Below are 16,081 nucleotides of genomic sequence, written 5' to 3' on the forward strand. Positions count from 1 at the left end.
GCAGGTCAGGGACCAGTGGTCAATGTCCCCTATACACTGAGCCTTATTCTGCAGGCATATAAAACAGAATGCGTGCCTGCACTGTGTACAAGCAACATACTTGCATCCAGCCGTGTGCATCATCAGATTGTGGCACTTGGGGCAGGCACGAAATACTGGGCAGCCTTTTACTTGGCTTTTAGGGTCTGTGACTAGATCACAGGAGAGCAGTGTGGCGACAAGGTGGCAGGAGTTGTTGGTGCAGGTGGCGGTGCCTTTGCTTAAGCACGGGTAAAGGCACTGCTTACAAAGTGGATGAGCTGCTGGACACGGTGGACATTGCAGTGGTGGCGGGGAGTGTCCTGCTTTGTTCACAACAGTCTTTAATGAGGAGGAACAATGTGCATTCTGTAGAGCAGAGAGAGAAGATAAGAGCTTTGGTTAGAACTGGGTTTCATTGTTGTTGTCACCTTCCTAAACATGCACACTGTACAAAATACATGTCAGGTCGCTGCAGTCATTAGATTTCCACATTGACTATGTGAAGAGTTATGAGATCAGATACTCACCTTGAGTATGCCAGGGTCGGTATAAGTCAGATCCTGTGCTTTTGACCTGCCTGTAGAAGAATATAGTTGTTTATGTTGTACCAATTATGATGCACTAAATGATGCGTTAAATCTACTGGGACATAGAGTACAGGCCAAAAGTTTGGACACACCTTTTCATTCAATGCGTTTTCTTTATTTTCAGGTCTATTGACATTGTAGATTCACACTGAAGGCATCAACACTATGAATGAGTGGAGTTTTGTACTTAACAAAAATGACCTGACCTCCACAGTCACCTGAACCCAATCCAGATGGTTTGGGGTGAGCTGGACCACAGAGTGAAAGCAAAGGGGTCAACAAGTGCTAAACACCTCTGGGAACTCCTTCAAGACTGTGGGAAAACCATTTCAGGTGACCACATCTTGAAGCTCATTAAGAGAATGCCAAGAGTGTGCAAAGCAGCAATCAGAGCAAAGGGTGGCTATTTTGAAGAAACTAGAATATAAAACATGTTCTCAGTTATTTCACCTTTTTTTGTTAAGTACATAAAACTCCACGTGTTCATTCATGGTTTTGATGCCTTTAGTGAGAATCTACAAATTAAATAAAGAAAACACATTGAAAAAGAGAAGGTGTGTCCAAACTTTTGGCCTGTACTGTATGCCCATTCTTTGTTTCTTCTAAAATCAAGGGTGCTAAAATTGTTCATTATGCTTTTGTTGGAGTAACTGTCTCGACTGTCCCGGAAAGGTTTCAACTGCTGAGAGGATTATTTGATTGCATTCAGCAATAGCAAGAGCATTAGTGAGGTCAGGAATACCATCTTTTCATAGAACAAACTTCCAATGTTGGGGAGTCTTAATACCCCTCTAGCCCATGTCTGGCATAAGACAGCCAATTGATGTTTACATGTATGTTTAATAGCTGAGCACATTCATTAGATGGTATAATAATAACACAAATGCATATAGAGCCATATACAAGTCTTATACGCATCTTACGATTCAATTTGATTATGATATGACGTCTGCAATACGATTATTATATGATTTTTCTTCTATAGAGGATTTTTTTTTCATTGTTGCATGGCTACATTGGTATTTTAAAGGAAAGTATCTGTAATTATCCATTTAAAAAATCACGTTTTTAATAGGCTCCTTCACATTATTTAAATTAATAAAATGATTAATACACAAATATAGGATTAATGTTGTTAGGTTGATATTAAAACCAGCTACAAGGACAAAGCAGAAACAACAAGGTGCTTTATAATACTATGACTGATCAGTGTAATGCACTTGCAGAGCTGGTTTTAAGGTTGTGGCTGATCTGTGTTTGATCTGCGTATGACTAAGTATTATGCAAACATTTTAATATTTTAATATTTTAATAATTAAATTTTTTTCAGTTTTAAAACTTTCTTTTTAAAATGAGAATATTGTAATATGCTGAGTTACTGGGTTTAACTGAGAGATTTAATGGAGGAAATTAACTAAATGAAGTGTAGCTGCATATTTTAACCTACTTTATTAGAAATAAACATGCCATCAGCTGTGTGTGTGACTGAGAGAGCCTGGAGAACTAGATTCCTGCTAGACATCAGTAGAGTACATGGGTCCAACTCAATTTTTTTATTTGTAATAGCAGGGGTTTTTATCCCCAAAGGGGGTCCTGACATAGTCTCCTGGGGGGTGGTGAAGGTGATGCTAATTAAGGGCATAATCAGATCTGGACATTAACCAGAGTTTCTCTGAATCAGACCAACCCATTCACAATTCTACTAGACTCTTAATTTCAGTTTGATTTAGGGTAGCTCATGCATATCACAAGTATTTATGACATCATTTGCTTAAAAGGAGAGTGTTTTAGGCAGACCCGGAAGCGGGAATGTAAAGGTTATGTGCAGAAAGGCCTAATTTCTCTGCTAATATGGATTATTTTCACATACATTTCTAAAACACAACTACAGAGTCTCAAAAATCTCACTTTGCAAAAATCTAATTTCATGTGTTTTCTGACTGTTTAGACTATCATAACTAAATCTGGGTACAATCTAAATGTTTCCCAAAATCAGATTTGTCCTGGAAGTCTAAACGTAGTCTCTCTGTATAGAAGATGAAAGAGATTTCCTGAAGTTCAGGTTACATCACATCTAAGTGAAAGTGAAACCTTATCTTGTTTTGTTAAATAACTCTTTAATATGTCTCATTCGAGTTATATTTTCCCAACATATTTGCTGATAAATGCATATATTTAATCTTTGTTGCCTGATTTGTTTAGGCATGGCTTTATATTTATTTTTCTAACATGACTGCATCTGGAATCATGAAGCTACACTGGATTTTTCAAACAAGTAATGATCCTGAATTGAGGTACCTGCTCCCATCTGTGTTTCCTTTTGGTTGTTTTGTTGATGTTTACGCTCTTGTCTTCCTCTCCTCCTCACTGGTGTGTTTTGGTGGGTCCTATATGCTCCACCATCAATGTTCTCAGCTATGCTCTCCTCAGTAATAGCTGTCTTCTTGATAGCTTGCGTAGACATCAAGTTGCACAAGGAAGAGCTGCTGAGGAGTTAATACTGAAACTGACCCGGCTCTACAGTAGCTGTACTATAGGGGTTGTAATCTCTGAGGAAAATCCCTTGACAGCTGGGAACTTCCAAACTTGTTTAAATGTTTATCAGAGGACTGTGTGAAGGAATACTGTTGTTGTTCATTTAAGAACATTTGAATTCTTGTTAAAAGGTTTTCCCAGTGCCTTTACCGTCCTACATTTCTGTGGTTTAAGTTAATAATAATAACTTAAACATACTAGCTTATGATAATACGAGTACATTACAGGTTGTGTTCTATTCGGTTTTATGTAAAAGTATAATAGGAACAGAACATCCACAGTGTCATTTTGAAAAATCACTGAAAACCAAGAAATACTGTGTGGAAAACAGGACTGAGCACCACTCCACCACAGCAAGGGACAATTCAGCACAGGCTGTGGATGTACTGGCAGGTATTTGAAGAAAACCTGAGTTCCAAGAGAATAGCCAATTTAAAGGAGTAAATGGTGTAAAATTGACTTTTGGTTTAGTAAAACATGATAAAGCGTAATAACCTTTGTTGAATAGCACACCTCCGCTCTCCCACATCTTTCCGAGATCCAGTAATTTTGTGCTTTTTGCCCAGAGCTAAGGCATTAAGAACTTTAAAAGCGCACAAGAAGTTTATTAAAACCCAATGTTTACATCCCGTAGCTTTAGCTTCAGCTTCAGGAGCCACCATCACTGTACTGATAGTGAAAGACATATATACATAGACTCTGCATAGCCTGCCCCTATGTTTAATACACCTGTAATAATCACAACTCTACCAATTTTTACCCGATTTTTACACAGTTTGGTTTGTTACAAAGTTTATTTACATCTGTAGTGAATTTACATTCTGTCTGTAGTGGAAATATGTTTTTTTTTTTGGTCCAAACTCTTTACAGTCTAATTAATTAGAAAAATCATACAAGTACCTATTTTTTTTTTAGCTGAGATGTAGTAATGATACATATTACATATTACAAATACTAATTACTTTTATGATAAAATACTTTGTTTTATGTTCTTTAACAAAGACAGACATATGATATGGCATATTAATAAGTGTATAAAGCGGCCGTTGTACAGAGTGCTGGGCAAAAAGAGCACAAGATTACTGAATCTCAAAAAGCTGCGTTAGTACTTTTTATCATGTTTTACTACACCACAAGTCAATTTTACACCAGAGTTCTCCTTTAAGGGCAGGGAGGCCTCTCATAAATACAACAGCATGTTAAAATCATGGGACAGAAAATACTATCATGGCCCATGACTTTTACCACGTCCCATGGAGGCTACAGAATGCTGTTTTCATCTGTGGGATATGTGTGTGGGTTTTGTGCATTGAATGCAGATGTGATTTCTGCCAGAGTTGCTCGTCTGTTCACCTGGACAATTCTTGCCAGACACCAACGGTCACAATCATTACCACCTACTGTCGCACTGTCCTGTGGGTGGTGATGCCTTCTATGATGTATTCCCACTACACACATGACACTGTGTATTAAGTAATGTTAAATGCTCACACATCAAATGGAATGACCCATATATCTGGCACTTGCAATCAGGCCTTACTTAGACTCCCTGGCCTGCCATGAGCACATGGCATCTTAGTGTATAGAGAAGTGTAGAATGTAAAAATATGATCTATTCCAGATCTTAATATGGATTATCAAATTGGAATGTTTCCAGCTTGCAGGTCTCACTATATTGACCTGAATTTATGTGGCTCTGATAGAAAGGAGGCTCCCGCTCCCCTCTAGTGGTTCATTATATAAGCATTCTATATAAGCACTCATCCAAACTCTTATATTTCAGAGTTTCATACTTTGTACTTTTACAGCAGACTTATTGAAAAATGTGCTTTTCCTGTATTTTAAAGATACATTTACTTAAAGTCAATATACAGAAAATATATGTTTGGTGCTGTTTTAACACACACACACACACACACACACACAATTAATCTGAAAACTGAATTTAAAAATCTTTTGTCACTTGAATGTAGTTCAAAAAAGGAAAATCAGTGATCAAAGTTAAAAATATATCATTTATTAAACATAATTAAATACAATAAAATCCAACTGTGATTATCTTACATTAAATTGTTTATTTAACATTTCAAAAATAAAAATAATTTTCAGTGTTAAGTAGATAAAATATGATTCATTCTGATTAATCAAAGCAAACCGTGATTCATTTGTTTTTTTTATTAATTGACAGCCCTATTTTTTTTTTCAGTGCAAACATATGCCCACTCAAAAAATTAAAAATGTAACAAAAATGGTATATTTGTTTCATATGATTACTTTTAGGAGGTTTGAACCTTTTTTATATGCTGTTTTTTTTTTTTCATTTTTTCTTTTATACTATAAGGCCTTGCACAGAATTGCACAGAATAAATATGTTAAAGTTTATTTACATATGTAGTGAATTCACATTCTGTTTGTTCTGTTATTCTTTTGTTCCAAACTCTTCACAGTCTAATTAATTAGAACAAAACTGTAATCCTTAAAAATATATCTATTTTTTTTTTAAAGTCAAATGAGTGCTGGATGTTAATCTACACAGATTTCTCTCCTGAAAACTGTTTATTTGGGTGAGTAAAGCACTTCTGTTTATTTACAGTAAGCTAAGATATCTAATATTTTGTCTAAGGGTGAGTTTTCAGTGAAGTTTCTCAAGCGCTAAAGGGGGGTGCAGCTGCATTAGCATTAGCTGCTAACCGAATATTGGTAGACTGAGGAACCCTGAGTGTTTTGGTAACCCAGAGCGTTATCAGCTAGCGGTTTGTCCCACGTTGCTTGTTTTAACACAGCAAACACGCAGACTACAGTCTGATATACTCGCCTCTGAATGGCGAAAGCACTAGCGCTGCGGTTAGCAGCTAATGCTAATGCTGCTGCACTCAGTCTTGGTGCAGGAGAAATTTTACTGAAAACTCACCCTTATAATGCTGTACTTCAGCGGAGTGGCTTACTGCTTCTTAATATCGGACTGGTAAACTTTATACATTAGTCGTACCTCTGTAAAAGGCGCACTGTCGACTTTTGGAAAAATTTAAGGATTTTAAGTGTGCCTTAGAGTCCGAAAAATACGTTACCACAAAACATCAGTGATTACAGAAATCTACTATTGTTTCTCAGTTGTTCTCATGTTGTGGTGAACTATCATGTTCAAGTTTGGAATCTCTGTCTGGCTGCTCGTGGTTTGGAGCAGGTCAGGGACCAGTATTTGCCAGCATCCTTTCTACACTCTTCTGTTTTCTGCAGGCAGATGAAACAGTATTTGTGGCTGCACTGTGTACAAGTAACATACTTGCACCCTCGCTCATGCATTATCAGACTGTGACAATTGGGACAGGCACGGAATTGAGGGCAACCATACACTTTGCTTGTGAGGTCAGTGACCCGCTCGCAGGAAAGCAGTGTGGCGACAAGCTGGCAGGAGTTGTTGGTGCAGGTGGCGGTGTCTTTATCTGAGCACGGGTAAAGACACAGCTCACACAGCGGCTGAGCTGCTTGACACAGTGGACACTGCTGTAGAGGCAGGGTTTTCCCTGCTGGGTCCAGAACAGGCTTCAATAGGGAGGAACAAACTGGACACTGTAGATTAGAGAGAGGAATTGGTTAGTATTGGGTTTCTTGTTCTTGTTGTCTTTCTAAGCTGGAAATTAAAGATCATATAGCGTATTTTTGGCTTGGAGATTTCTCTGATTCGTCTCATTTGCTTCAACCATGAAGAAAAATGAGTAATTAGATAGTGAATGTATTTATACGCACTTCAAAAGTATTTCAGTAATTCTATCAACACAATTATATAAACTTGGGCAATCAGATAATGTGATTTGATTTTACAAAATAAAGTTCAATAATCACATTTTATTTTTGCAATCAGCCCACAAAAGGAAATATGAACATACACTACAGGTCAAGGGTTCTAGAACACACTTATTTTTAATCAGCCAAGTAGCAGTACTGTAAGGCCCAGACAAACTGCCTTTTTTGCTTTATTTTGTCATCTTAGCAATAGTTTTATTACTGCATTTCACCTGTCAAAATCTTCCCTTCCCTCCTGAAACTGCGACTCAGTGTTTAGCTGAGCTGAAGGTTGTTGCCATGTGGGTCAGCCAGACCTGACTCTTCCTGTACCAGAATCTTTAAAGGAGTAGGAAACATTACTCACCACATTCCTGCTCCATCTATAATTTCTCTTTAAAAAAAAAGACTTTGTAGATTGTCATTTTTTGCATACATTTCCAAAGCTCAGTTTGTTTCCATTACTACAAACCAACTGTAAGTTGTTAATTAATGGCTTCCATAACCACCTTTTTTACAATACACATTTTTTTTTTTTTCAATATACAATTATTTTGTTTTTAGTTCATTTTTTGATCAAAATCCCTAATCACTAAAATTTGTACAGTTTAAGTGCACTTGTATTTTGTTCCATTTCAGATTATTAAATGGACCTTAAACGTCCAAAATAAACAGAAAAAAACCTTGGGGTGTTCTAAAACGTTTGACCTGTAGTATATGTGAACTACCAAATGAACATGATTTAAATCCTTTGATTTCCAGCTAGCTGTTGCTTTGTTAAACGCTGTTCACTTATTTCTGGTATCACTGTCTGTTTTTATGCATATGAAAAATTTGAGAATACTTTGGTTAAAAGGACACATGCACTGAGAAATGTATCCTCGATTTCTTAATCTGATTTCAAACCTTGCTCTAATGTAAAAAACTTTAAAAATCAGATCACTGCAGAAGTCGATCTGGATTGTGGGATACATTTAAATGCTTTAAGTAAAGATGAATAAAATGCATATATAAAATATATATATATATATATATATATATATATATATATATATATATATATATATATATGGAAATACTTAATTGTGCTTACTGTTCTGCAGGGGTCCGGCTCCGGCTCTATGTCCACTATGGGCTCTTGAACTGGTCTTAGTGGCTGTTTGTGTAAAATAAAATATGGCTGAATATTAGTCAGTTCCTATGTGGCAGGAGTGCTTTACTTCTACAGCAGACTGCAGTTAAACCGATTTTCACATTGTCTATAAAGAGTGATATGATCAGCTCACCAACAAAGAGGAGAATGCTTTCATATCCAGCAGGCTGAGGACACCAATCCTATCTTGTGTTTGTGATGTACCTACAGAAGAAGTGGAGATATGTGGATTTTACTGGTAGGATTCTGAGGGCCCTGACATTTAAAATGAGGCACTGAGAAAGTGCACAGATAGTTTATTAAAAAACACTTTCTTGCTGCCATATTAAAATTAAATTACAAAACATCGACTTTGCAGCGCAAACGAAATAGGTAGGATAGGGAAAGAGAGTGCAAAAGTGTTTTCAGTGATGGCATAGTTACTTTGAAAAAATAATTTGATTATTGATTACTACTTTAAAAAGTAACTAAGTTACTTTCAAGTTACTTGAAGTAGGTGCCGATAATTTATTTTTACTATGGAAAATGACTAAATGGTAACACATAGTGACTTGGATAAGTAATTTTACTCTCATTAATGGATTGGACATAGTAACACGTTAGATTACTTGTTAATGAAAAAATAGTTCAATTAGAGTAACACATTACTAACATCACTGCTCGCTTTAAATGTCAGGGCCCTCAGAATTCCACCAATGAAGTTTGGAGCTAATTTGAGCTTGTTAATGGTGTTAAAAAATAGAATTATATATTTCTTTGCATGGGCAACACTATGCCCCTATCTCTGGCATTGTAAGTCTGTTTTGTATGAGCATCTGGTATTTTGGAATGGTAGGGTAAACAGAGGTGAGCTATTCCAAATGTTTGTACTCGTTATCATGTTTCACTACAAACCAAGTCCGTTTCACAACAAATTTCTCCTTTAAAAGTCTAAGTGAAAGTGAAACCTGTCATTTTTATTTTTATTAATAAATTCTGTTTCATTATAGAGACAATCAGGTCAAACATAGTCTGCTAACAAAGCCAGTTTCATCAGTGAAATATAAGGAAATGTATCCTAATTATGGACATATTTTTGTACAGCATTAAGCTATGTTTCTGTCTTTTAAGATACATAGTTTACATAGTTAAGAGTCAGGTACCTGCTCCCATCTGTGTTTCTGTACGGCTGATCCGTATACCCTTCTGTCTTCCTCTCCCTCTCACTGTTTTTTGGCATGTCTTCTTGGCCTCACCATCACCGTCTTCAGCTGTGTTCTCAGTAATGTTTTTTATGATCTTGGAAGCTTTTGGAGGCATCAGGACGCAGATGAAAATATTCCTGAAGACCTGACTGTAGTGTGCTGCTGACCTGTAGGCTGCTAGATCTGCTACTGAAAGTGAAAGTAACACAGAGGCATTTAATCTCGAGTAAAGGAAAATCCCGTAGCTGCAGGAAAGTCCCAAACTTGTTTAGGTCACACAAAAAACATCAAACTTTTATCTTCAGTGTAAGTCTACTGTGTGTCCATTTTAATCTGGCAGGGAATGTTTTTCCTGGACTAAGTATCTTGCATTTGGTCGGAACCAGTCAAACAAGTCATCATTCAGCCTAGAGCGGTGGTTTTCATCCTTTGAGATGTTATAATAAAATTAAAAAAGGCTAGTCTGTGAGAAGTAAACGACACTACACTATTAATACTGTCCCCCTCATAAGTATACAGGGAAATACCAGCATTTAAAAAAATGAAGCAATGAATCATGATTATAATTATTTTTAAGTGATTGACACCACTAATATAAATATAATTTAATGCTGATTTGCCATAATGGATCGCGCCAGAAGACGCGGGGGGGGGGCGTGAACTGTATGAGGTATGCTTGGGCACAGTTCTGTACTGCTTGAGTGGGTCTCAAGCGTAAACCCCCCCCCCCGCAGCAAGCTGAAGATGGAGATAAGGGAGGTGAAGGGGTGGTGGTGGGCGCGAGGTTGAACGTCACAAAGGTGAGGGGAAACAGGGAGGTATATATATGTATGGCCAAGGGGAGGAGCTTGTAATTGAGGCGCGCTCCATATGCCAAAACTCTGTTAATACTTAACAACACTTTGCCATAATGGATCGCGCCAGAAGACGCGGGGGGGGCGTGAACTGTATGAGGTATGCTTGGGCACAGTTCTGTACTGCTTGAGTGGGTCTCAAGCGTAAACCCCAAAACAATGGAAGGTATGGCAACTAATGGGATTAAGGAAAGACAGAAGCTAGAAGTTCGTGGGCAGTGAACAGGTCTCGGGCGTGAGTGCGGATGTAGCTGTGATAGACATGGGAGGACCAGCGGCCGAGGATCTGAACGGTGTGGTCAGGTATGCCTTGGTGAGAAGCTGTAGTGGCTGCTCCGATTCTGAAAGAATGGGCGGAGAAATGTGCGGGGTTAAATCCACTGAGGGAGAGTACGTTCTTGAGGTGAAAATGAAACCAATGACTGGTAGCAGGGGAACCGGATTCATTGATAAACAGGGGGTCGTGAGGACGAGCACTTTGGGAGAGACGGAACTGGAGGTAGAGCTGGAGAGGTTCGTAAGGACTGAGAGATGAATGAAGTCTGAAAATGTAGACTGGAGTATATATGCCAAATTGGTTAGTTTTGCTTCTCTTGATGTTGAAAATGAGGGTGTCGGTGTCCAGGATGGTGATATCAGACAGACAGGGGTGGAGAGAGGGATGATGAGTGGTGGAAGGAGTGGTAAATTCTGAAACTCGGAGAAAACCAAAGAAAGCTAGCAAAAACATAGCTTCTAAGGTTTGAGAAATGTTGGGAGAATATTGTCCGGAACGTAGAGTGGAAAGGCAGCAGGAGAGAATGTGAGAGGTTAGGGGAAGACGTTTGTGAGTGAGAGGAGGTTCGCTCCTTTTAATGCCTTTTAAAAGCAGAGTGATCTGAGGATGACTAACGAAAGGATGAGGTGAGCCATGGAGGAGTTTATGAAAGAAGTTGATAGCTGATAGGTAAACTTTGAGGGAGGATGATCGAATGAAGAGGCGGGAGCTGGTAAAGGTGAGGAAGTTGGCCGTGCTAAATAGATCAAAGGAGGGAAAGGGGATTGAAAGGAAAACGTGGAACCGACGAAAACATTGCCATCCTGTCCAGTAAGTAGAAAGAGTGTTGGGGGAAACGGCGTTAAGAATGAGGTCCTGGGATTGGAGAGTCAAATTGTAGAAGGCGTGTGCAGCGGGAAGATGGTGTCCAAATAAGGTGGAACTGGGGTTGGATGTGGGTCTGAGAGTGGAGCCAAGGTCCTGAATTTCTGAAATTGGAAACGAGACAGAGAATCAGCAATGGAGTTAGATGAACCAGGAATGTGAACAGCTTTGAGAATGAACTGATGCATGATGGAGTGCCACGTGAGCCTCTGGAGCAATGGCATTAAGGACAGGGAATTTGACCGACCCTTGTTGATTGCGTTTACTACGGCTAGATTATCAGAGTGTGTGAAAATGACGCGTCGCGTCCATTCGTGTCCCCATAGCAGGGCAGCGACGATGATGGGGTAAAGTTCACGAAGCGCGGATGAATCACGAAGATCCGAAGGGAGCTGAAAAAATTCGGCAGGCCATTGGGAGGCGAACCATCTGCCGTCGTAGAAACCGCCGAAGCCTGTAGAAGGTGCGGCGTCCGTGAAGAGATGAATATCAACAGGATTGGATACTGCGTCGTTAAAGAAAAATGAAATGCCATTCCAATGAGAGAGGAGTAGGAGCCAGAAACGTATCTCTGCTAGACAAGCCTCATCCAGGGTGACGAACTGAAAGTAGGATGTAGCTGAAGAAGCGAGGAGGAGGAGATGGGAAATAAACGCGCGACCTTGTGGGATGATGCGCATGGCGAAATTCAGATGCCCGAGAAGCGACAGGAGCTGCTGCTTGGTGCAACGAGGCTGTTGCAGAAATTCTGAGAGAACTTGGGAGATGCGAGTTTGCTTATCGCGGGGAAGAGAAGCCTGAAATTTGGCGGAGTCCAGCAAAATCCCCAAAAATTCGAGCGATGTAGACGGACCAACGGTCTTTTCGGCGGACAGCGGAACGCCCAGGCGGTGAAAAACTGATTCTAGGGAGGTGATGCAACGAGCGGGTGGAGAAGACGGGGCGTCGAGGACCAGAAAGTCGTCCAGCAGGTGCACGACATAGGGAATGTGACACACGTTGAGCAGGATCCAGGACAGTGCCTCGGCGAAACAGTCAAATATCTTGGGGCTGCTCTTACAGCCGAAAACGAGCCGGGTGGCGAAGTAGTAACGCCCCTTCCAGCGCACGCAAAATAGGTGCCAAAAGTCAGGATGGATGGGTAAGACCTTAAAAGCTGAGACGATATCAGCTTTGGCCATCCAAGTGCCGCGCCCGACGAGTTTGATGAGGGAAATCGCATCATCGACGCGGGCATAGCACAAAGAAAACTCGTCGCTGGGCACCAGGCTATTGACAGAAGGAACAGAAGAGCCATGGGGAGCGGACAAGTCAATGATGAGGCGTTTCTTCCCCGAGTATTTGCGCGTGGCAATGCCGATGGGATTAATCCGAAAAGTAGAAAAAGGGGGAGAGGAAAAGGGGCCGACCATGAAACCATCAGAAACCTCCTTGGCGAGGAGAGAGGAGACAACGTCGGGTTCAGATTGTGCTGACAGGAGGTTGGGAGCCGAGAAAGAAAAGTCCGGCAAAGAAACGAGCCCAGGAGAAAAACCGAAAGTGAAACCATCGAGGAGGTAGCGTACCGATACAGGGTCAGGGTGAGAAGACAGGCAAGCAGCGAGTTCAGGTACGTTTACCGGGGTTGACAGATAGCGGAGCAGTCAGCTCCGCCCGAACTTGGGGGGATGGTGGGGGCAGGAAGGGCGGGCGTGAGCCTGAGCGCAATAAGAGCAGATGTGCAGGAAACGACACGAAGATGCGCGGCACCCGTTCGCGTTAAAATTATTGCACACGGCCTGATTCCCAAAAAAATAAAGGTGCCTTCCGCGCGAATCGCGAGAACTGCAGGCAGTGAGACGCGGTGCAGCTGAAGGTGCGCCGGCAAAAGGGAGTGAAAGGAGAGAGGGGGGGGCAGGAGAAGGAGCGGTGACAGGAGCAGAGATCGCCAGTGAGCAGGCTGAGACGGGGTGTGACGGCTGACCGCACAGTTCGCAGGAGAGGGAAGGACGGCCGGCGAAAATACGGCAATAAAGCTCGAGGTTCAGGGAGCCCCAATAGGTAGCGATATTCCATTGCTGCAGGCGCGCAGCTGCCTGTGCGGAGAAAAGGCGATGGTATTCATAAAATCCCGAGCCACCGTATCGCACGGCCATATCAAGGATGATGGACAGGTAATCATCGAGTTCCTGCCGGCGGGCAGGGAAAACAGCGCAGATAACGTCGCGGAAGGTGGAAAACGCGAGAGCGAACTCGGGCACGGTAAGGATCTTGGAGGCGCGGGATTCAGAAGATCCGAGCGTGAGCGATACGCCCCCGACATCGAGAAGGCGGGGCGCCGCAGCGGCAGCTGATGGACGGAGGAGAGCGGAAAGGTCCACATCCGCACCTTGCAGGATTCGCTGGCGTAGAGATGGCTGAACCAGAGGAGGGCAGAAGGAGCGGGCACCGGCTGGAGGCGGGGCGGGAGCTGCGGTGGAGAGGGAGAAGGAGCCGTCGTGGACCTGAGGAGTGGGGAGGAGGGGCTGGGCGGCTTGAACACTCGGAGCGCCTGAGGAGAGAGTGAAAGGAAGAGAAAGTGATGTTAGCTGCTGAACGGCCTGGGGGGGATCAGAGGAAACGGGAACAGGGGGAACAGGGGGGGCTTGGGGAACTCGGGGGGCTTGGGGAACTCGGGGGGCTTGGGGAACTCGGGGGGCTTGGGGAACTCGGGGGGCTTGGGGAACTCGGGGGGCTTGGGGAACTCGGGGAACAGGAGCATGGGGAACAGGTGGGTTGGAGGGAACAATAACGGGGGAAACATGGGGTGCTTGGGGAACTCGAGGAACTCGGTGGACGGGGGGGTTGTGGGCGGGAACGGGAACCAAGGGGGCGGAAACAGAAACGGGGGGGAAAAAAGAAGAAACGAGGCCACTGGCGGGAAGAGTGGAAAACTCAGGAGGGGGCAAAGAGGAGAGAGAAGGAAGAGGAGCAACGAAGGGAGGAGAAAGGCGGGAAAAGACAGAAGAAAGAGTGGTAATGGGCCGGGAGGAAAGGAAGGGGCCCGCCTCACCGGCGGGGGGGGTGGAGCGGCTGAAGGGAGTGTGGGCGGGGCGGCCGCGCCGCCTGGGTGAAGTAGAGGTGACGTCATCGCGGCTTCGCGGAATCCGCGCGGGGGATCTTCGAGAGGCGGCGTCTGAGGAGAGTAAGAGAGAAAAGAGAGTCCTCTTAGGAGCGGAACGGGCGAAATGGATCCTGCGGTCCCTGAGGACCTTCTGCAAACCAGCGACGGTCCACTCGGACATGGAGCGGGCTGGAGCCGGAGAAGGGGAAGGCAGCGCACGGGAGGTGGAGGCCACGGGGGAGCTGCTGTGGCGAGAAACACGCTGGGAGCGCCGAGCGGGAGGAGGGGAGGCCTGAGATGAACGGCGGGAACGTCCAGAGCCGGGGTGGGCCACGCCGGAGCGGCCGCGCCGGGCCGGGGAGATATCACGCTGGGCTGGGGGGCGGCCACGCCGAGCCTGGGAGCGGTGGTGTCGGGACGGGGAGAGATCACGCTGGGCTGGGGAACGGCCTCGCCGAACCTGGGAGCCGGTAACCGCCGAAATAGCAGGGGCATCAGGCACGGAGACGACGGATCGCAGCCTTGAAGTGGGGCGGGATGAAGCAACGGACGAGGAGCCGGAAAACAACTCCGAGTCCGAGGCAACTAGATCCAGATCCATGGTGAGCGAGTGACGTGAACTTCGAACAGGTAACTTGGCAGTCACGCGAGGTTGAACGTCACAAAGGTGAGGGGAAACAGGGAGGTATATATATGTATGGCCAAGGGGAGGAGCTTGTAATTGAGGCGCGCTCCATATGCCAAAACTCTGTTAATACTTAACAACACTAATGCTCTTTTTGTGTATTCCAATGAGATAAAAAAAATGATGGAGCATCTCATAGTGACAGTATGAGAACAAGATTACTCATATTGGCTGTTAAAAAAAATACGTTGTGTGAGAATATTTATAGCTTTTTGTATTTTTTAGTTTTAGAAAAAGATATTGAAAACAAGTATCATACAGAATTCAAAATATTGTATCAGTATCAAACATTTTAAAAACGATACCCAGCCCTAGATGTGCTGTATTTGGTTTTAAATTGCAAATAAATTAATAAATTGTGGTGGGATAAGGTGGCCGTAATAAAAATGTGTGGTGGGATAAGGTGGCCATGAAAAAACATTGTTGTGGGATAAGGTGGCTGTGAGGTGCAAAAGGTTGGGAACCCCTGGTCTAAAGCTTAGATTGAGACCAAAAAATCCAGCTTGACCCTACCTGAGCCCCTGCACACTCTTTCCAAGCCCGCCCCATGAACTGTCATTATGAGCCCGAGCCTGATTTGAACCCATTAATTTTTTTTTTAGTATGTAGAGCGTTAAACCTAAACTTTTTCACCCTACAATTCTGATTTGTTTGAATAACCAAAATCAGTTGAGAATGATGTTAATGAACAGTGCAACACAGAAAACCATAGGACTATTATTTAAGAAAATGTGCTTATTAAGAATGAAACGCTGATTTGCATCTTGCAGTTGGTATGGTACCAAAAAAAAAAACCCTGAATAAAACGCTAACATGTGCAGAGTGCACAGGCCAGTGCTGCGTGACTACAACATTCTATTCTTTTTTTTCACAGTGTGGTTTGTTACTTTGCTATATTATGGTTATCACTCCATAGCTTTGTATAAAATAAATACATCACTAAAAAAACATAGGCCTACGTCACAGACCATTTTGGTGGAAAATTTCGGGCATAGATCTAAATTCTAATTCAGTCTTAATGTTTATTCAAATTCAAATAAGAAGTTACTGTTTATT

General features: G+C 42.7%; 3 protein-coding genes across 3 annotated transcripts in view; 1 reads left to right on the forward strand and 2 right to left on the reverse strand.

The window, feature by feature from the left end:
* Positions 1-16,081, forward strand: part of gnb2 (guanine nucleotide binding protein (G protein), beta polypeptide 2) — a 411,910-nt gene that overhangs the window by 249,761 nt on the left and 146,068 nt on the right. The gene's annotated exons all lie outside the window — the stretch shown is intronic.
* Positions 5,145-8,279, reverse strand: LOC103034418 (probable E3 ubiquitin-protein ligase RNF144A-B). The gene is made up of 3 exons (XM_007258096.3): positions 8,213-8,279; positions 8,020-8,082; positions 5,145-6,713 (listed from the first exon to the last, which is right to left on the reverse strand). Exons 1-3 carry the CDS (start codon positions 8,234-8,236, stop codon positions 6,285-6,287), a joined length of 516 nt encoding a protein of 171 aa, XP_007258158.3. The 5' UTR covers positions 8,237-8,279; the 3' UTR covers positions 5,145-6,284.
* On the reverse strand, positions 10,330-12,804 carry LOC125799168 (uncharacterized). The gene has a single exon (XM_049475227.1). It carries the CDS (start codon positions 12,668-12,670, stop codon positions 11,264-11,266), a length of 1,407 nt encoding a protein of 468 aa, XP_049331184.1. The 5' UTR covers positions 12,671-12,804; the 3' UTR covers positions 10,330-11,263.

The sequence above is a fragment of the Astyanax mexicanus genome, chromosome 1 (genome assembly GCF_023375975.1).
Source record: "Astyanax mexicanus isolate ESR-SI-001 chromosome 1, AstMex3_surface, whole genome shotgun sequence".
NCBI lineage: Eukaryota > Metazoa > Chordata > Actinopteri > Characiformes > Acestrorhamphidae > Astyanax > Astyanax mexicanus.